The sequence below is a fragment of the Pseudomyrmex gracilis genome, unplaced genomic scaffold (genome assembly GCF_002006095.1).
Source record: "Pseudomyrmex gracilis isolate BER0280 unplaced genomic scaffold, ASM200609v1 scaffold_58, whole genome shotgun sequence".
NCBI lineage: Eukaryota > Metazoa > Arthropoda > Insecta > Hymenoptera > Formicidae > Pseudomyrmex > Pseudomyrmex gracilis.
The window spans coordinates 795,669-817,271 of NW_018020642.1; the positions used below are offsets into that span (position 1 = coordinate 795,669).

At 39.4% G+C, this 21,603-nt stretch overlaps 1 protein-coding gene across 5 annotated transcripts; it reads right to left on the reverse strand.

The window, feature by feature from the left end:
- Positions 1-853: 853 nt before the first annotated feature.
- Positions 854-19,615, reverse strand: LOC109853977 (TBC1 domain family member 1). 5 transcript variants are annotated; one of them, XM_020426610.1, is made up of 16 exons: positions 19,175-19,615; positions 18,769-18,917; positions 6,881-7,030; positions 6,555-6,746; positions 6,077-6,388; positions 5,751-5,949; positions 5,547-5,660; positions 5,072-5,297; positions 4,662-4,982; positions 4,276-4,565; positions 3,951-4,124; positions 3,547-3,863; positions 3,185-3,437; positions 2,955-3,073; positions 2,627-2,851; positions 854-2,510 (listed from the first exon to the last, which is right to left on the reverse strand). In XM_020426610.1, the coding sequence occupies exons 3-16, from the start codon at positions 7,007-7,009 to the stop codon at positions 1,569-1,571; spliced, it is 3,813 nt and encodes a 1,270-aa protein (XP_020282199.1). In that variant the 5' UTR covers positions 7,010-7,030; positions 18,769-18,917; positions 19,175-19,615; the 3' UTR covers positions 854-1,568. The 5 variants fall into 5 exon arrangements, with proteins under 5 accessions (XP_020282199.1, XP_020282201.1, XP_020282200.1 ...); XM_020426612.1 differs by lacking the exon at positions 18,769-18,917; XM_020426611.1 differs by lacking the exons at positions 18,769-18,917; positions 19,175-19,615 and adding an exon at positions 17,893-18,230.
- Between the last annotated feature and the right edge of the window lie 1,988 nt (positions 19,616-21,603).

Consider the following 21,603-nt stretch of genomic DNA (forward strand, 5'->3'; position numbering starts at 1 on the left):
GAAATGTGTAGTTTTTAATTTTGTGATAGTTTGCAGAATATAAAGTGCGAATCGCACTTACGAATACACATGTACGAACCAAAAATATCCAGAAAGAGAACTTAAGCGACGGAAGAAAAAATGTGTGTGCACATAATTTTATCCGAGTTGTCGCAGATGAGATAAAAATTTTTAGTACACTCACACGTCTACCATATATTACAAAAAAAAATAAAAAAAATTAACAAGTCAACGAAGAAAAATGTGAAAATGTGAAAATCTACAAATTAAATATATATCTCTTGCGCATATAATTTGCGGTATTTAAATAACTGGACGTGTAAAATACATACTTTTATTTGTCATAAGATATACTTGCGCCATCTTTCTATAAACCATACATCTCTACTACAAATAATTGCTAAATAGAACAGTTCGAAATAGAGAGAGAAATAGAGAGAGAGAGAGAGAAAGAGAGAAATACTACAAAATATAGTTTTATCTTTACGAATATATTATTTTTCTATTTTTTTTTGTATATCGTAAGTATCTGTCGAGATATATATCACTACTTTTTTTTGTTAAATATAATATATATATATATCTTTACGCGAATAATAATGAGTAAACTTTTTATTCGCTAAGTTTACAACGAGTTTGATATGGATATTAAACGTTGTCAATACTATTTTCGTAATGAGGATAAAATTTCTTCACTATAAAAAAAAAAAAACAGTAATATGTATATACATACGTACGTATATACACATACATACTGTTAAGTATATATCCCTGATATCACAAGGCTCGTTTTTTTGTGCAAAAATACTTAATAGTTAATTCTTTGCATCTTACACAGCGGCTTATTACATTATTAATGGCCTTTTTTTGTTTGTTTTTTTTTTTTTTTATAAATACACGCGTCCGTCTCTTTCCAGCCGATGACACACAACCGCGTCTATGCATGCGTATGTACGCAGTATGTACGCAGTACCTTCTGGGTAACTAAAATCTTTTTTTTTGTTTTGTTTTTTGTTTTTAATTCTACTGTGAAATGTGTATTCTCATGCAGAGAAAGTTTGGCACTTTCTTTGGCAATCTCTGACACACTGGTTGCACGTACGTTCGGTTTAGCACCTTGGTTCGATTCTTTTCTTTTTGAATACAGATATGTGTGTTATTTTGATCGTTATTATATTAGAGAGAGATTTTTAATGTTATCTAAAAACAATGGATTTTTCTGTTGGCTTTGTTTATCTACACGCAACTACTATTGCCGTTCAATGTGATCCTGACGCGATATTCATCATTCGATTTCCACTAATCGCAAACATCAAAAATCAGATCCAAGTGTTTCAAGTCATAAGAAAAAATAATTCTCCAAAATTACGCAAGTTAAACGAATTGCTGTTGTAAAAACTTACTCAAAAAGAACGCGGAGCAGTTATAAACACGAAGACGTAATCCTACCGTAAATCTTAAAACCGACGACAACATTACTCGTCGCCGAAATATCGTTTTAAATATACATTCTTTATAAAAATTCTCTTTGATAAAACACTCCTCGAAGACGAATTCGAAAGTGATTGTTATCTGTTTAAAGTGTCGGAGGTTTGATCAGACTTTTGTTTGTTGCTTCCACCGACATCCTCGCTTCCACAACTCGGACTAAATAATCTAACGGGTTTGATGGACTTCAGTTTCGTGGTACCGCCGTATCGGAAGTTCACGTCGCTGCAGGTGTCGAGCGGATGCACGGTCCCGGTTAAATTTGTTAGCAAGTCGTTGTTCGTGGCCTCGAGCTTACTCGTGGGTACCTTCTTCACGGATCCCAATTCGTAAGCCGACTTTGACGATTTCAATTTGATCTTCAGCGGCAACGATATCGATTTCTCCAGATTCGTAGCCGGAACCTTGAGATTGCTCTCGCTTTGGGGAATCGGATTGTTGGCAAGATTCATGGTATCCGTGATCTGAATGTCGATGTTGACCGTTTTAGGATCGTTCTCGTCGTTGTTGTTATTGTTGTTGTTGTTGTTGTTGTTGTTGTTGTTGCTCCGTATCGGTTGTTCGGTATACTCGTTCCTGAGGGCCGCCAGTTGCGCGCGTTGCTTCTGTATATGATTGTGCGAGTTCGAAAAGAACGAGGAGAACTTGGTCGCCAGATTCGGTTGGCTCAGAGCAGATTTCAACGGATACGGCGTGTCCATGTTGTTGTTCTTCAAAAGAGCCTGAGACTCTCTTCCGGTCGAATTGCTCTTTATCATCCCGTATTTGTTGTCCTCGATTACTTTCAACGGATAAGACTTGCCTGCGTTTCGTCGTTTCTCGACCATGCTCAGTTGAGCGAGTATTCTGCGAACGTCGCCCGACACTTCGATGTCGGTGCGCGTATCTACTAACTGTTGAATGAATTCGCCTAACGTGGTCACGGTCACTTCGAGACCGCGATTCTGAGACTCAAGTTTGTGGATGGTCGCTTGTTGCATCGAGCGCGCTGTTTCGAGTCTACGCAGATTGTTCATGGTAATCTGAAATGTAATTTCAACATTTATAACACATTTTCCGAGAAAGCGATAAAAGACGTGTAAAATGAGGTAAGTTTAGAATCGTTTTTTAAAAATGTTACTGCGTTTTTTTTGTTTACCTCAAGCTGCTCACTAAGTTGCGCAACTTCTTGCGTGAGTTGCTTGTTCATCAGTTTGTACTTTTCCAAGTTTTCCATTTGCGGCTTCATCGAGATCATTTCCTCTTGTAATACTTGATATTCGACTCTGTATTCGTTCAATTGCTTCGTCATATCCAAATCGGGATAAAACACTCGTTTCATGATATGATCTAAGCTTTCTTTGTCCACTGCTGGTACACGCACCTAAAGTCAAAAATAGAAATATAATAATTGAAATAAATTTTCTTTCCTCTTGTTGTGTCGAAGCTTGATAGTAGAATGCCGTTAGAAAGTAGAATGACCTTACTTTGAGATATTCCATAATTTCCTCAAAACTGTCGCAATTTAATAATTGACTTTGATGCTCTTCTAATAGTGCGACTGCTACACGGAAGAGCACTTCAGAACTTTCCAAAAATAGCAAATCTGTAAGAAATCAAGTCAAAAAAAGACAAATCATTAAAAACAATTTTTTTAAAATTAAATATAGTTTTGTAAATTGTCGTTACAAATTGAACAAACGCGTGTGTATCTTACCGAAAACTCTGGTAACAAAACCTAAAGGAAACTGGCTGGCAAACAAAGTCAACAACCATGGAGCGGCGTATAAAGTAGGCGACACTTCGTGTTTATCGAAATGATTGTAAATATCCGGCAAACGATCATGTAGCAATCTAGAAAGTTGATACAAGTGTAACTGCAGTGCCGCCATGTCGGGCAGATATAATTTTCTGAGCCCTCGACGAAACATTAGGTGTCGCAATAAGAAAAAGGCTTGATCCTCTGCCATCTAATAAGAAAATCAAATAAATTTGTCCATGTTTCATAGAAATTCGATTATTACCGAATTGTAGAAAAAAAAAAAAAAACCAATGTAAAAACAAAAATATCAAACTTACGTGCAATAAAAGCACGCCGGCGACAAAACTGAGACCTTGGCAATAGCCGACTTCGTGATCCAGCAAGGAATAAGCTTTCAGCAAGTTGAAAAGCGCCAATTGACCAGGTCCCAAGTGTGAACTGAAATACGGATGATTTGGGAACGTTCTTCCCAAATCGATGAGAATAGCGTGTTGCTGAGACGTAAGTTGCTTCAGAAGCAATTCGTAAGGTGTGTTGTAATTCGGAAAATCCTGAGTGTCTATGGGCGGTTGCTTCAGGCAGAACTGCTCGGCCAGAAATTGCCAGACCTCACCTCTCTTTCCTTTCGGCACACCTGTGTATGCGTACATTGTGTAATTTAATATATCTCGAGAGTAAAGATTTTCAAATTGCAATTGCGAGATATATTGTTTCTGCTTACCTTGTTTGATAGCGTGCAAAAGCATTTGGTTATCACATTTTGTGGAGACTCGCGATTCTTTGCTAATGAGGAGATCCCAAACTTCCACCACTTTGCGCGCGCAGCTGCTGAGTTCGTCGTATTCCAACTTGATTCTCTTCACCGCTTCCTTCTTACTTGCTTCTTCCTGGCGTTCTAAAATTTTCAGTGGAAAAACTAACGTCAATATATATATGTTGTATATGAGACAATTGTAAATTTATAAATGTAATAACATACAAAACATATAAAATACATGTAATATTCTTGAAAATATACATTCCAGATACATAAGATCTCTGTTTACCTCTAAGTTTTGCGTTCTCCTTTTCCATTCTTATGAGTATTAGCTGTTGATTGATCGCTTTCTTCCACAAATCGCGCAATTCTTGTTTTGTCCTACGTTTCACGGGTGTCTCTGAACTTTTGACGATACTTATATTTCCAACTTCTTCGATCTCTTTGGCATTGCGATCTTTGTTTGGTGTCACAACTCTGTTCAGTATCGTCTGCCGCCACGAGCCATTGGCTTGCATCGTACCGTTTCCATCAGTTTCCGTCGGTGACGATTTCGGTGAGTTACCGACTTTCAAAAAACTACAAGAAATACAAGTACGAAAAGGATAACAAATCAAAAAAAAAAAAAAAAAGATAGTAGTTAAAAATACACCTGGAAACAAAAATTATACTAACATGTCCATCATGGAACTCTTCGGCCCGTTGTTCGCGATGATTTGTTGTTCGGGCGAGACACGCAATGATCTCGGTCTACTCGATTCCGGCGAGGTGTCCATTATGGACGGATGTCGCGATGTGTCCGGACTATTGCTCTTTTGTATTCCCGCATTTGCGTTCAAATGGTTCGGATCACGCAATTGCGGACCCAAACCAAAGTCGTCACGTGAACCTTTCCTCTTCATCAGATTGTCAAAACTGTTTGTGAGAGAGCGTTTCGCTTTCATAAATATCGTGCTGCCTACGCCGACGTTCAAATACTGATTGAGGAATTCACTCCTGTAATGCAAAATATAAAATGTTTCGTTTGTGCATTATTTCAATCTACCGATGGAGAATCTTTACAATCACGTTCAGCGATGTGATACCTGTTCTCGGCTGTGTCGTGCACGTGTCTAGCCTGTTTCGATTCGCAGTGAGCGCGCAACAATCGCATGAGAAATTGATTTTGCTCACGGAGGCTCGACGAACCGGCGCCAATGGTGCCCGCGGCTTCCGCGCCTTTATATTTACTTACGACGAGCTCCTGCTCGTCTTCCGGCAGCAACACCATGCGCGAAAAGATAATATTTTGTACTCTTGTATCATTTTGTCCTGGAAGAAAAGATTCGCTAAATCAAGAAATTGAACTTTGAGAGATCCATACGCTGGAGATTACACATGTAAAATCTATTTTTAACATGTAAATTAATACACGTACAAAAATTCGAATTGAACAACAATTCTATTCTAATTAATATAGAATGTTACTTTGCATCACATAAAAAGATTTACGTACGCAAAAAAAATTAATTTATTATCGCACTTTCACAAAGACGCAACTGATGCAGATATTGTACATACCTTCGATCTCTTGACACAGCTTATTGTACCAATACATAGGACAATGTTCGCAAGAGAACACAGGATATCTCTCCTTCCTTGTGACATCGCAAGATGTGACAGCTTGATTAATCGCTGCAAAGAAAATATAAAATTGTGACAATAGCGTTGAATATCGGACTTTTAACAAACAATATGTCCTGCGTTACAGTTAAAATATCTTGCCTGCAACAAGATCATCCGCGACAGAGCCGGATTGACATTTGAAGACATATCCGATAAAGCAGTCTGGTTCCTTGCAGACAATTCCAAAGTGTTCGGTATTTTTTACGCCCTTCGCGCAACTGGCTACGTCCCTTACTTGTTTTTGCAGAACTATGCGCTTTCTGTCGGGACTGATCAGTATCAACTCACACTGTCCTACCTGGAAATATAAAAAAATTTACTTAAAATATCTTTAAAATTAACAAAACCGGAGAATAAATGCAAAAAAAAACTTTATAATATATTAGAGGTACGTCTTTGTTTTAGTCTAAAAGCTTGGTTCGTACTTCGAACAGCATAGTGCGATTGTGATCGTCATTCCCCTTGCTCGCAGAATCTCGCCTGCCGCTCAAGACGCTGCCGGTGGATGCCGCGCGATTTCGCATCGTTTCAGGTACGGTAATATTAGAATTAACGGAAGATTCGGACGTCCGATTCTTATCACGAGCATCGTTCTCAGCGAGACCGGCGGTCGTTCTTGGGAAAGTTTCCACCGAACCGGTTAGCACTGGCGGGACTCCAAGCGAATTCACGCTTGGAATTGTACTGCTGTTTCCCGACACGTTCTCGATACTGCCCGATTCACTGGCAGTGGATTCCTGTTGAAAATGTTAACGGTTAACATTTCCGCTTGCCAAACGTGTGACAAATATCGAAATATACTTTACTGGCTGTTGCAACGTGTATTTTACGCAGATCAAAAAGTTTTCCGATTCGACGATAACGTTTGAAAACAAAGAACGCGAATATCAGAGTTACTCTTACCGTACTGTTTCTTCTATTATTCATAGAAGCCATCAGAGCTTGGCGTTTTAGCCGTTGACAATCTGAGAGAAGATTGCTCGTTGAAGATCTCGATTTTTCGAGTCCATGAACGCGAAATTTAATCAAAGCGTCGTCGATAAACGATTCCGGCACTTTCGCATGCGAGACTTTAATCTTGCCAACGTAAAACACCTGAAAGTTTTTTGAGTCATTATTACAAATACAAATGAAAATTTATACAATTTGTTTGTTTTTTTTTTTTTATTCAATCTTTCCTTAAGTAGCAAAGAAAACTACAAGAAGAACTATAATGAAAAAATAATTACTTCGAAGAATTGGGAAGAACTAGGAGATATATCGGCACCTATAGACGTCAAGCTAGCCGCGCTGCTCTGCGACCGCTGCGGCAAGTCCTTATCTCTCTCCATTCGTTGGGCCGCTGAATGCTCCTTCATGTCTCTCAAGAACTGTTGAACCTACGAATGAAACAAACGCCGCAACGTTACGTAACAGCAACTAATAGGCACCCGCATGAAACATCATGTTTGCTTCAGGCTCTTTGAGAAGCTGCACGATTGTCGCTAAGTTTATTTTTTTCTTTTTTATAATACTTGTGTCTTACTTTGTTACGCTGCTGCTTTATCTAAGCAAGAAGATCTTGATAGAGTTTAAATTTAAACATTATTATCTAAGAAAGATGAGACGTTCGCAAACTGATAAAAGAGCGATGCACAATTCGAATCCGACGTTCGACCGGAGACCGATTTGCTACGAAAACGCTCAATCTGTTCAGAAATAATTTGAAACACAACATTTCGTCGACGGCGGGATCATTGATATACCAAACGAATTTCGCAAGAAAACGTGCACCAAACGTGGCCGGTGGCCGTGGACCAAAATAACTCATTTCAGCAGCACTCGTGGACTGCATGGCTCTCTCATTCCCTGTCTTTCTTGCACGTTCTTGCGTCTCTCTCTCTTTCGTTCCTCAACTTCTTCTCACGTTCCGCATCTGGTGCTCATCTTTGTGACTTCGCCCGAAGAGAGAGAATATTTCAACCAGAATTTAGGACGCGTAATGAAGGCAACGCTCGTCTTTGACAAAAAAAAAAAAAAAAAAAAAAGGGATGTAACGCTCGCAGCAGAAATTGAGAAAAGTAACGAGGCTTGAGACGATTCATCGGATTGATTTCACATTTTATCTCGACGAGATTAATCGCAGACACCGCACCACCTAAACGAAACTCACGTGTACATATACGTTTCGTTTCGACTTCAATTTGCTTTTCAATGCAAGACCGGAACGCGCAGATTTTCCCGGTAAGGTCGCTCGATTTCTCCGGTGTTATTATTATTGCGTGTCACTCGTTTATCCACGTTGCGACAGACGTGGGATTGAGCGCGACATAATTCTCCTCTAACGAGTCTCGCCGCGACCAATAGACATGGACGATGAGAATTACGGAGGTCACAGGACAATGTCTACATATGATACTTGCGCGATAATGACAGAAACATCTGGTCTTGTTTTTGCAATCGTAATCTCCGCGAATGACGGACGGTATGTGTCGTCGTCGTCGTCGTCGTCGACACCGTCGATACAAAGCAAGCGTCCGCGTGACGTCGAGAGGTTGATATATATATATAATCCAAAAGCCTTCGATAATCCGCGACACAGCGCGGTTATCTTGACGACCGATAAATATTTGACCGAAGAAGGTGTTCTGTTTGGTGACACGGAATGCAGATAGTCGGTTAAATAACAGGGGCTTCTTGTATCCAATTAAGGCCTCCGTGCTTTACTTTATTACGTCCCCTTCTGCGTTTTCACAAAGTTGTAGGTACACACCCGGTATTGACATCCGATACAGAAACGCCGTAAGCCTGTCGTTACAACTTGTTCCTCGATTCCTCACGCAGTTTGACGAAGAATGTTAAAAGCTCGTTTAAAACAAAACGCGCTTCTCACGGTAGTTTAAATTTTTAGGGACGAGTGCACGTTTAACACTTTTGTAGAATACACTGTAATAAAATAAGTTTTATCGCGTAGATTCGTCCGACATCCGACATTAAGGATTTTCCAGTCGTATAAAAATAAACGTGTTTCGAAAATATACACAAATATAAAATAATCCCGAGTGTGCGGGAGAAGAGCAAGAAGTATATGTCGCGCGCGATAGCAAAACACATGTTGCATAAAAAGAAAACTGAAATAAATCAAATGAGAAATTAGAAACAAGAGAAGAAGAACAAACTCGGAGCTTGTTTTTCAAATAAAGAAACGATATCGTTTCTCGGAAGAATAAAAATATATTACTTTACGCGAGAGAAATAAAAATCATCGCGTTCATCGATAGGACCCGATTCGTCGGGAACGCTGAAAATAGAACGTTCGACTCTGCCGATACTATTTTCTTCTAAGTGCTTGGCACTTTGCGCGGTGCGTGAACACACACACACACACAGAGAGAGACACACACGCTCGACTTTGTCTTCGATCTCAATTGATCGAGTTAAATTTCGTCATTGTAACTATATGAATTGTACGTCATGTGTATTGGATACGAGGATGGCACGAATCGATGTCGTGCGAGCGCGTGGCAGCGATTGGATTCACGTGCGGGAAACAATCTCGCTGCGTGCGCGCGAAGAACGCTGAGAGTTTCGTTTCAATTGAAACGATTGCGAGAATGATACAACCCGAACGGCAACCCGCTCGTTTACGTGGACGCGATTTTTCACGAGAGAGAACGAACGCAATAAAAAAAATCGCACAAAAAGATCAATCGTTCCTTCGCCATTATATAATTATTCCGCCTCGTATTTTGGATATTTTTATTATTTTATTTTTGTTAAATATGTACTTCGCGATCCCATTGAATTGTTGGAAAGAACATGTGCGTAAAATATATATAATAGAAAAATTATATCATTGTGTTATTCCAAGTTCAGTCGATTTCTAGAAAAATCGTGACACCAAGAAGACCTTTTTAACATTCTCTCGTCGTGTAGAATAATTACGCTACTTCTTATATAAACTCAATCAAGGTAATTGATTCGACTTTTGTTTTTTTGTTTTTTTGCAACTTAGCATTAAATCTCCAATCGGAATATTAAAACGAACAAAATACATTTCGCTCAGGAAACGAATATACGCTCGGGTGTAATTATAAAACATTTGCCGCTACTGCGCGATTAAATTATATATATATATATATATATACATATGTCATTCTCACGAGTACTATTATATTTATTTTAGCCGTATTATTTTCTATTCAACGAACGAGGAAACTCTCGTTTTGTGTGAGTGCAGTTACGCCGACGATTCGTCGCGCAGACGAGAGATTGAAGTGTGCGTTAATGTTAAGTAGCGTTAATTTATTCCTCGTGCGAAACTTCTTCGGCGTGTCGAGGAACACGATGGATTCATCATTGTCTTTCTTTCTCTCCCACGGACGACCTCCGGCGTCCGTGTTATAATACGCCTCGTTAGCAACCGTGCTGAAAGCACCACGATTATGTAAATACGCACACGATGAGAATAACAACGCATCAATTATTAATGATCGAACGATAATAGGACTGTGTCACTTTCGATCGTGGGACACACACCCCAAATGCAATTATTAAAATGGGATCGCTGTTTTTTTTGCTATTTTTCTTCTCCGGAGAATCGAATTTTGCGTTATTGCTCAGGGTAAACGGCGGTTTCAATAATATCGGTAATTACGTCAGAACCAGCTCCTCGTCGAGGAGCGATTATTATACAGAACGAGATTGTTAAAGCGAGATACTTGGTTTTTATTCTTCTAAAATATTCTTTTTCTCTTGCGGTAGAACGTACACTCGTATGCCTCACCGCGTATAAATAGCTCAAAGTATCCGAGTAATAAACCGGATACATTTCAGAACACACGGTAAACTCCGCGTGATAATTATTTATTACATACGGGCGACTTGTCCTAATCCTTTCACGAATACTCGGACTTTCGCTCGAACGAGCGAAGTTTGGGAACGCTCGATGTTCAAGAGAAACGATACAATTCCGCGTCGTTACGTTCTTCAGCAACATTTCGCCATTTTTAATAATTTCTAAAAATTAAAAAACAGAGCGAGAAACTTAAAGAACTGATAAATCAGTTTATTTTTATATCTTTATTACATTTGTTTTTATTCGCGAGGTTCTATAAAAAATATACGCGATTCCGTCGTAACAATTATTAAGTCAATCGGATTTTCAAAAGTTTCTCGAAATCAACTCGGAGATAGTCTGCACGTACGACTTCCACACCGATCCGAAGGACATTTACAAGAGTTTATTCGCGACAACGGCCACGTAAAACCGACGTGGAAAACTACACGCATTCTGCAAAGAAACGCGTTCGCACCGAGAAACTTTTGTTTCTTTCGGCATGAAAATGGAAGAGTAATTAGGCATCGCGGCAAATTTTTTCCGCATCGTCGATGCAACGCGACAACGAGATGCAGCAGCGAGAACTAGTAGAGAGATCTCGGAAAAAATCTATCGTCGCTCGCGGCCATCTAACCTGATAAACACAAAGTGTTGACGAAACGAGAAGAAAAACTGGCACTAACTTATGGCACAGTGTTTCTCAATATCCTTCCGATTCTTCTAAGTCTTTCTCGTTTTTTCTGCGCTTTTTTTCTTTAGGTTTTATTTTCCTGCACTGGCTGCACTAGTTCTATCTTTTTTTATTCATGGAAGAAAAAAATATAAACTCTGAACTAGTTCGGGGAAATGGAACAACCCTTTTGTTACATTTTCTAGTATTTTTTCTATTTGTTTTTTTATTTTCAGTAAAAAATAATCGAAGATACGCGCGATCTGCTCTCAGATCGTTTTACGCGCCAGGAGTTAAGCGATAAATCAATACTTCGATCACTCGATTACCTCATCATTTTACTATTCAATCATCGGTCGTGTTATTACCGCGCGTTTGCGCGCGGGCGAAGACGAGCGGCTTCATTCTCGTCACGAATGCAATTACGCGGCATCAATTGCTCCAATAATTGACATATGCGAAGTTAATGCGGGTTCTTTAACAAATGATAACAAGGAAGCAATCGTACGATTCACGTCCCGGGCTCTCAATCTTCCGACGATCCGATTTAACAAATGCATACGTGTGTGCATGTGTTGCACGAGAAGGAAAGGCATGTGTCGAACGATCTTTTGTAAATCAAATCGGTATCAACCTGGAAGGGGGAGGAGGAAAAAATTCATTGCCAAGTCACACAGCGGTTTCTAAAGAGGACGCGTGTCTCTCCCCATCCGATCCGCTTGCGTATGCCGGACTCGTTGCCAGCGGCAACATTTTCGGAATTACACGTCCACGCGCGAGAAACTGTCTCGTCCGCGAAAATTAATGAAAGCAGTCCGCACTTTGGACCAGAACCTTTGGTCAGGAATCAGGGTATTTATAAATGAGAGCGTGAAATGAACTTCTTGCGCGCGCGCGCGCGCGCGCGACAGGAAAATGACTTTGGAAAAGACGCAACTCTCTGAATTCGCGGCTTATTCGCAAAAGGAATGTTTGCAAAGAGAGATCTCTCGTTGCGCTTCTTCGCGAAGACATCGAAACACGATCAGTCAACGGTTAGTGAGACGAGTTTGGGATTTCACGTCGCTCGTGTTCGGCGGATGTAAATTTAGATCGACTGTACGCTCGGTTTCGCGAAAATACGCCCGCACGCGCTTGACAGAAGAAAGGAGGGAAGAGTGTGATTCACGATTCATTCGGAAAAATTCGGGTAAATCGAAAATAATTTTTCCCATCCCCGAAATTTCGCTCAACGATTTTAATCTCGCGAAGTTTCGCTGTGAACGTTTTCTGCCGAGACGATGCGCGCGCACAACTTTGAAATTCGCTGAAAAATCAAAATTCAATCAACGATTCAATTAACGCAATATATGTTTTTTTATTGCGATTGTTTTCGGCGACAATTCAAACGGTGAAACAACGGACTCGAGAAGAACTCGAAAGCGAAGCTTTCAGTTTTATTCGCAACAAAACATTCCTGCCGCAACCTTGAGATGAACGGAGCGATGGAACGAGCGATAACGACGACAAACAGATTCGCTAATAAAGAAGTTCCAGGCGATAAACACACGCGACGAAGAAAATTAATAAGGTCACCGACAAGTATTGAAACGACAAGTTTCGCTCGAATGGCGTCAACTTGGCTCTAATTAACTCTTTATTCGCGCGTCATCAATTACCGCCGACATTTTATTGAAATCCTCGGCGAAGAATGCGAGTTTTCGAATAATTTCGGAAAAAATGTAACATTTTGAATAAAAAAAAAAAAAAATCACGATCATTATCCAGACAAACGCTCCAAGTTAAAACGATGGAAAAAATCGCCGCGTGAAGATTTTTTCAACAAGATCAAAATTTTGACGCATGTCAATTCTGTTAACGTTCGATTGTGGTCAAAAAACGCGAGTTCTCTCGCTTTTTGAGAATTACGCAAATAAACTTGGGTGGTCAACGGATAATTTGCGTGCAGTTTCATTGAAACTATTAATGACGAGCGCACGGCATCATTACCTATCGGTGCGCGCTTACGTAATAATGAAATTTACGTAATCCAAAAAAAAAAAAAAAAAAAAAACGCGTTTCGCGAATGACGAGTATTTTTGTTTGTTGCTTTTAGTCTCGTGCTTTACTGTTTTACTGTTTCTTACGCAAACCTAATAATTCTTTCTTCTTTCTTATCTGCGCTAATTTGCTCGCACGAGTGCGAAACACGTGATTTTCCGACGTACTCACCAAGGGTTTTCTCGCGACGGTGCTCGCGTCGCTATAGGACGTGACTTTCACATAGGGACTGGAGCTTGACATCGGCACGGTTATCATTTTGTCTTCCGTTAATTTGTCTCCGGTTAATTTCGAAGATTTTTTTTTCACCGAACACTTCCGGTTGCACGTTGCATTCGCCGCGGTTGCATCATCGATCGAGTCGGAAACTGATCGGTTTTTCGGATCGAAGAGTTTGTTTGTCCGAACTTATCGTTTCTCAATTACACGCACTGTGTGTTTCTCTTGAAGAGAATTTTGTCGTCGTTCACTTCCCGTTGATTGTCTTCAATAGCCACGAGAGAGTTCCCCAGAAACGAGGCAGTCAGTGTCACAAGAAGTGTTCGCGCGAGGAATGCCAATAGAAGAAGCGTCTCGAGAAACGCGCAAATTAATTTGCACGAATGAGAATGTGCAAATTTGCACTCATGAAAGTCCAATCCCAACCGAACGTAACAACAATATTCGAAAACGAATTTCGAGCGAACAGCGATCGTCTTCAACTACATTTGTTCAATGGTTAAATATATGTAACAAAAATATCAAACATTTCGCAAAATTCACTGTTTAAATCTAAAGCCCGTTATAATATTTTCACTGTTCTATCTTTTTTGAGAATTGAGGACAAACTCCTCGCGCGATCTAAAAACTTCTACACCCGTTTTGTTTCGCGGAACGTGTTGTTTTCGCGTTTTAGATCCGTTTTACGTCGTTTGTCTTCTTCGCTGACGGCGGAGCAAACACAGACTGACGTATTCTGAGCGCCGCGACGCCGAATAAACCACTCGATCGGCGGTGGTTGCGTTGCCGCTGTCAGGTTGCCGGCGTCGTCGCCAGCCCCCTGTTTAGGATGCATGAGTTTATTTCCCGAACGATTCCACGAATCTGATAAACAACGAGTTTTCTGATATGGCGCAAGATTTTCGGATACGTCTATCTTCGAAATTACAGCTGATAACTAAAACTCAAAAGTCAATTTTAACGCGAAAGTGCCCCTGTGTGTAACTTGTAATTATCAAATATCAGGTAACTATTGAGTACAATTTTAACCTTAATCCGGTAAAGGTTTTTTTTTTATTTTTTTTTATTTTTTTTAGGTACGTATCCTGTAAACCCTGGACATTTATGTCTAACGCGATTTTTTTACCGGGGTTTACAGAATTACGTGTAAAACGCCAGAAAATTTATGTAATAAAAATTACGTTTGTTCTTATCATTTCTCATCCGACTCTCGCGGGTCTTATTGCTTTTCAATTCTTAGCATCGATAGATATGTATAGTTTTGATCAATAAAAAAGTAAAAAAAAGACCACTGAATATTATGAACAGTATTATTAATTATCTCTTTACCAGCGTTCCCAGAATCGCACCGCGTTAACCGCGACCGATCCTCTCTCCCTCCCCTCTCGCGTTATCGCATTATCTCTCGTTTATGCGGCAACTCGTTTGCGAGAATTTACATACCCGTGTGTTATCATCGCGATGTTTTTCTTTCGCTTTGTGCTACGGAGATGAGACGCAGCGGCGAGAGACGATACCTACAAGTTGCATTTGTTGCACCGCGAGGTATGTATATGTGTATGCAAAGCGAACCGCGTAATCGCTCCGCTCTAACGAGCGATCGCGACCTGTATACATCCGGAACGGAGTGAAATACGAATGCCGATGCACGCCGGTGAACCATGAAAGGTTCTTTTCGTTCCTTTTTCTTCCGATTGCGCAAATCGCGCACTCAAGCGTCACCACACATCGTCGAGTGCTGTCGAACGCAAAACGACACAGTTCGACGACGAGATTAGATAATAAGAAATCGGAAAAAAAGTATTATTTTTCTCAAAATACATTTGATGCAAGTGACTATTTATGTCGCAGACGGTTTGATACGAGACAAATCTTAATTTAAACACACTATGTGCAGATAGAAGAGAATATCCTTGTAAAAATGACACACAGAGTTATATACGTTGCATGCAACTTTGTTGGCCTTGCTGGAGTTACAAGAGCACTTTGTGTGTGTGTTTCGCATAATCGCAAACACGTTTTATTGCCGCAAGAAACCGAGTCCGTGCTTCTTTAATGATAATCATCGGGCGCGAAACGTGACTGGTCACGGGGATAAAAAGCGTGACCGCCTCCCTCCCCCTCCGCCCCAGAAAGGTTAAGGAAAAAACATTTTGTTTTCGTAACGCTTCGCTAAAAAAAACAGGATAAAAACTGGAAAATTCCGGTAAAATTCCACGAACGTTCAATTGCGCTCGGTCACGTGCGTCATCTGTAAAAAGCGTCAAGTGGTAAGTATCAACCGTTAACAATGAGAAGGAAATGCGTGTAACATTGTTGTTATATTGGTGCGTTGATTAGGAGTTGATTAACGTTGTACCGATTGAACGATCGTCGTCGTTACGAACAACTAAATACCGTAATGACACTGTTATTGACGCTGTCTTCGCGCCGATTCAAATCAATCCAACGAAGCGGAAGTTGCGTAATGTCGATTTCTTCTCTCTAACAAAAAACAAAAATTGTGCGTAATAAAAATACAATACTAAAATATTTATTACTACTAGCGAAGATTCGCACGTGCGGTGTGATTTTTACATGATCTCGGATGGGAATTTTCACGCGTAATATTATACAGGATATCCCGTGATGATTAGTAAACCTTGCAGGGAGTGAAAGAGGGTGAAATTTTGAACTAAAAGTTTCTTTTTCATTTTTGGCTTAGACCATTATTTACCAAGTTTTTAACTATTAAAGTTCCCCAATGAGACGGTGCGTATACAAAGTACGCAGGGGCGTCGCGCTTGTTCCGATTACATTGCTTCTGTTACAACTTTATTCTACTATGTCACAGTAGATAATACATGAATAAATAAATAAAAACAGTTACAAATTAATCGACTAATTGATTTATTAGAAAAAATTATTGATACATTGTCCGGGATTAGTGAATACATAAATAATTAATGTTAATGTTCGTGTCTTTTTACGTTTTTATCATTTAAAGAAATAACTCGTATACATAAATGAGTAAGTAATTATTATTTAAATTAATCTATTTTTTTGAATTATAAAAATGTCAAAAGACACGATTAACATTAATTATTTACTTATTAATTATTTATGGATTCATTAATTTTGGACGATGTATCAATAATTTTTCCAAATAAATCAATTAGTTGATTAATTTCTGTTTTTTTATTTATTTATTCATATATTACCTAACGCGACATAGTAGAATGAAGTTTTTAATGCAGAAGCAATGTAATCGGGACAAGCGCGAGAAGTCGCACAGCGCGCGACGCTCCTGCATACTTTGTACGAGAGCCGTCTCATTGAGGAATTTCAATAGTTAAAAACTCGGTAAATAATGATCTAAGCCAAAAATGAAAAAAGAACTTTTAGTTCAAAATTTCACCCTCTTTCACTCCCTGCAGAGCTTACTAATCGTTACGGGACACCTTGTATTTGTATAAACTGCACGTGCTCTCTTCGTAGACGCGTAGTAAACAAGAGCAAAACAAACTACTCACGTTCAATTTTTGCGCTTTCAATTGGACACGTTGACGCGTGTGTCTATTTTTACATCGCAAGACGAAAACAACGAATACGCGCGTTACATGCGAAGAACAATCAATAAATGAAAACTTGACAGGTATCCGTCATTTTCGTGACGTTGTCATTTATTATTTCGAAAGACGCGAATTGCATCCGAAACAACCGTTTATCGATTTTATACGTACGAGTTTGCCGGGGGATTCACTCGCATTATCGCGCGGCGAAAGTGATTCATGATGAAACATCGAAAGAGGCGTTTCTCTGGGGAACTGAACATATTTATCAGCGCGAGCGCATTTGTATCGTCGAAGAAACTGAAAAAAAGAGCTCGATATCTCGGATAGCGACAATATAATAAAAACGTGAAAAGTTGTCAATTAAATTGTTGTCCAAAACAATTTTCGAGAATGTGTGTAAGTCCAATTCGTATCGTCGTACGATGTCGTAAAGTTTTTTTAACTTTCTTAGATCTTGCATTGTCGTTTTTTTTCTTTTATTGTTCGTCTCTATAAGATTATTTATGGCTTTGTTTCAATTCCGATACGAGTGAATCAACCAAAGTTGTTTACAAGCCACCAATATGCGCATTCGAATCGCGTCTTCGATTCAGCTGATCCAGCGTTGCGAGTGACAGCGCCAAGAGATAAAATAAACATATAACAACAACAACGACGAGGTGTCATTACATAACAAGCGGCCAAATGTTTATCATGTGTAAACAGCTCGTGCGACTAATAAAATTGTAAATAGCTGTTTATCAAACCGGTTCTAGCTGCTTTTGCAGCCTCGGGACGAATAGATGCATTGGAACTCGTACGGGAAGAAAGAAGGAAAAAACCACGGGCATCGAGCACATCAGACAGTAATAGCTATTTGCGATTTCTCCGTGACATGAGAAATTTCTGAACGTTTGAGAGATGAACGTCTTTCCCCAAAAAATTGGAGACTTCACTCACCGGAGATTTGCGCTTCCTCGCTTTTTCTCCCAATTTCGTCTATTCGAAAATCAGCGTCGACTTCAAAACCAACTCCCGTTCCCAATCGACTTTCACCGCGCGAGACTGCGTGACAAGGCGAAGCGGGACGAGACATCCGTTTCAAAGATTCGCCACTTGTATTCACGATACGATACGAAGGTGTCTCTCCGCGATGCAATCGGCGCGACGACAGCTCGAGATCTGCGAGCGATAATCCTGACGAATGGTTAAGGACAAACTTAATAATAGTCGCGGCGGAACAACACATATCGCTTGTTAGATTCACGATTGGCCGCTTAGCGAGCAGCGATTCCTCGGCGATTGGCTACTCGGTGATTACATATATCGAGAAGATCAGGATCTGTTTCTCTCTCGCGCTGAGAAACATACGTGTTAGAAGTGATTAGAATGCTAGATTTATTGGAGCGAGACGAATGTAAAATACATATCGCGCAACATACACAAAATCGGCAATCATTCACAAGACACTCCACAAAAACTTGTACTATTATTGTACAATTATTCTATTATAATAATAAATAAATATACATGTAACGCTAATGTGTATTTTAATGTTCTCGTGGCTTAGACCAATAATGACTAATAATAAATATTGTTTTATTCTCAGTATTTGTAATTATTAAATTGAATTAAATATATAATGAAATATATGACGAATGTATAATGTAATTCTTACTCGTTTTTGTGTAAAATACAAATAATACATTTTTACAGACCTTAACGAGCTCGTTCTAAGGCCTATAAAAATGTATTATTGCCGTTTTAAACACATTCTTATCAGCTCATGTTATATATTATACTAAAAACTGAGATATTTTCTGATGCGCACAATACCTGAATCTCACTGATTCTCGTAGACTCGAGATTGTCGCATGAGAAACTCGCCACGAAGTTCTTCCGTGAGCATTCACTCGAAAATCTGCAATCGCGTGCAAAACGACGAACGGTGTTTCCAGAATCAGGTACGCTCCATCCAATCGCAGCTGCAACGTCAATTTCAACGATAGTAATCGCCTCGTTGCGAAAATCGCTTCCTGTTTACATTTTGCGCGTGCACAAAAGCCCGCAATTATCGAACCGCGCGCGATGCGCTATCATTTCGTTTCCCGAAATCGTACGAAGTTACGAAAACATAACCTAACCTAATTCAATTCCGAATGCGAAATTTCAGCGCGTGTGATTGTCCATTAGTTCGCGCGAAACAATCTCAACAGGAAAGATGATTTATATTTTTTCTCACCTAACTCGCTGATCAGCACTGGATCCAATCTACTCTTCGCAGAAATTTTCGCCCGTCAAATATTTACGTCAGCGTCCAGGGATTGTTCTCCTCGACGCGACCTCGTTCTTATTCACGTCGTCGCGTATCCAGTCGTTCCACCGCAGACGATCTCGTTCTCCTCCGCATCTCATCGGCCGAGATACGCGCAACGCATCACTCGGAGCATCTCAGAAGGACACGCAGAATTCTCGTTACAAAACCACCGTGTCGAACACGTCGCGTGTGTTTGTCGCTCGCGTTACGTAGCACCTGCGTAACCCCCGTTGATTGCAAATGACATAAAACCTGTCTTCGTGCGTACAGCGACTCGCTCGGACTCGCTTTTGTTTATCCTCGTCCACCAGTCGACTGTCAAAAAAGAGAGACAGAGAGAGCGCCAGGGAATGTCTTTCGCAAGAAAGAGATATTTACACAACTGACACTAGACGTTTCCGCCCTCTATGGCTGCGGTCCGTTTCATGCTTGAACGCGCATTTATCTAGTAGTACATGTCACGTATACTATAGATAAATGTGCGCCCAAGCGTTGAAACGGACCGCAGCCTATGGTTCAGTCCGGTACTCTGCGAGAATTGACCAATCGCGCAAGTCCATCGGTAGAATCGACCAATCCTGACGGACGACCTATCGGAATAAGTCAAACCGTTCTAATTCAAACACACATACACATACACATATATTGAAGTTGGATCACGTCAGGTTAGAGTTACGCCATCTTCAGGCAAATATCAGAAGGCACAATTGAACGTCGAAAGAAAAGTGTATAGAAAAAAATAATACCTATTTCATATAAAAGTATGTATAAAAAAAAAAAAAAAAAAAAATAAGTTACAAAATGGCATCATGAATAACGATGATTCTGCAATGATTGCACTAAAATGAAATAATATCTGAATATAGGGACATTAAGAGCCGTTCAGAGGATGTTGCTCGTGAATGTGCTTATGTCTATATATATATGTGCGTGTATAAACATATAAACGAATTCACGTTTTCACGTGTGCACTAAAATGATTCCTCATAACACAACAGTTCTGTCGAAATCATATTTGTCAAAAAAAAAAAAGAAAAAATTGCGAAAGGTCGTTATGCATTTCCATAAGTATATACATGAATTAAGTTGATTTCTTTATATGCAAATATATCATTTCTACGATTTTTTTTTTTTTTTTTTTTTTTTTTTTAAGACTTGGTCTTTGCGTCACTGTAGAGTAAGTTTGGATGTGAGTTAGCGGCTGACAGTGTGCGTGCACTTTATGTGTGCGTTCGCAGTACGAATGATGCGTGGAGCGTGAGTTTGGAGCTTTATACTTTGTGTATGTGTTACGCTTGAGTGTATGTTTTTTTTCATTCTAATGAGTTCGCACGCAATTTCGTATATAAGTAAATTTCTTCGTCAATTAATTATATTATTCTGTTGTACNTCTACCGCGTATATCGCGATTAAATATTTTGCGTATATAAATTATTAGTCTTCCGCTTCGTAATTTCTTAATTTTTTAAAATAATTATTCTAATACATAAAGCAATATATCGGTTCACCTCTAACGACATTCATTTTTTTGCTACATATCGTATATAACATATATTGGAATATATACTTTTTATTTCAATTTTATCAGAAGAATTTTACAATACGGGTTTAATATTGTACAAATTAAAGTTTTGATAATACAATTTCTCTATATGATAATACTCTCACACACTACAAAAAGCACCCCAAAAAAGTCATTCCCAAAACTTCGCACTCATAGGCCCTAACCGGGTTAGATCCTAAACGAAAGTTAGTAACTAACCGATTAGGAAAGTTAGTACCTAATCAAGTATATATAGCTAGTCAGAGGAATAGCCCCAGTCCGGGTTAGATCTTAAACACGTTAGAGCCTAACCGATTAAGAAAGTTAGTACCTAATCAATTAGATAAAGCTAGACAGAGAAATAGGCCCTAACCGGGTTAGATTCTAACCAAAAGTTACTGCCTAACCGATTAGGTCAGTATGTTTTCTACAGAAAATAATATTAAAGTAATTTCAGATTCGGATACAGTGGGGCACGATGATATTACATCTTTACTTCCGATTCGCGCAAACACAACAAAAAAAAGTTACGTTTCTTATCTTGAAAACTATTACCAATAGAAGATTGAAATTACACCAGTGTAATATCTACTTTAACTCAAGTCGACTCCTACACTCATAATTATAACGCCCACTTAAAAATTTTTTTTTGTTTTTGGTATTTTAAAATTAAGGGGCTAAGAAAAAGCTTCAGACAAAAGTTGTAGATCTCGACGAGATCTATCAAAGAGGTGCTATGGTCCGAAGCTCTATCTACAATATTGTAGAAGTTATGAAGGTTTTTGTAATTTTTGTAACTTGTTTTTCTTCA

What these genes read in the sequence shown, in the direction of transcription:
- LOC109853977 (XM_020426609.1), bottom strand. Translation starts at nt 13,438, where the DNA reads ATGATAACCGTGCCGATGTCAAGCTCCAGTCCCTATGTGAAAGTCACG. An exon ending in CACGACACAGCCGAGAACAG is followed by an intron (nt 4,983 to 5,071) that starts GTATCACATCGC and finishes TTTGCATTACAG; the next exon opens with GAGTGAATTCCTCAATCAGT. An exon ending in GGAGAACGCAAAACTTAGAG is followed by an intron (nt 4,125 to 4,275) that starts GTAAACAGAGAT and finishes TGAAAATTTTAG; the next exon opens with AACGCCAGGAAGAAGCAAGT.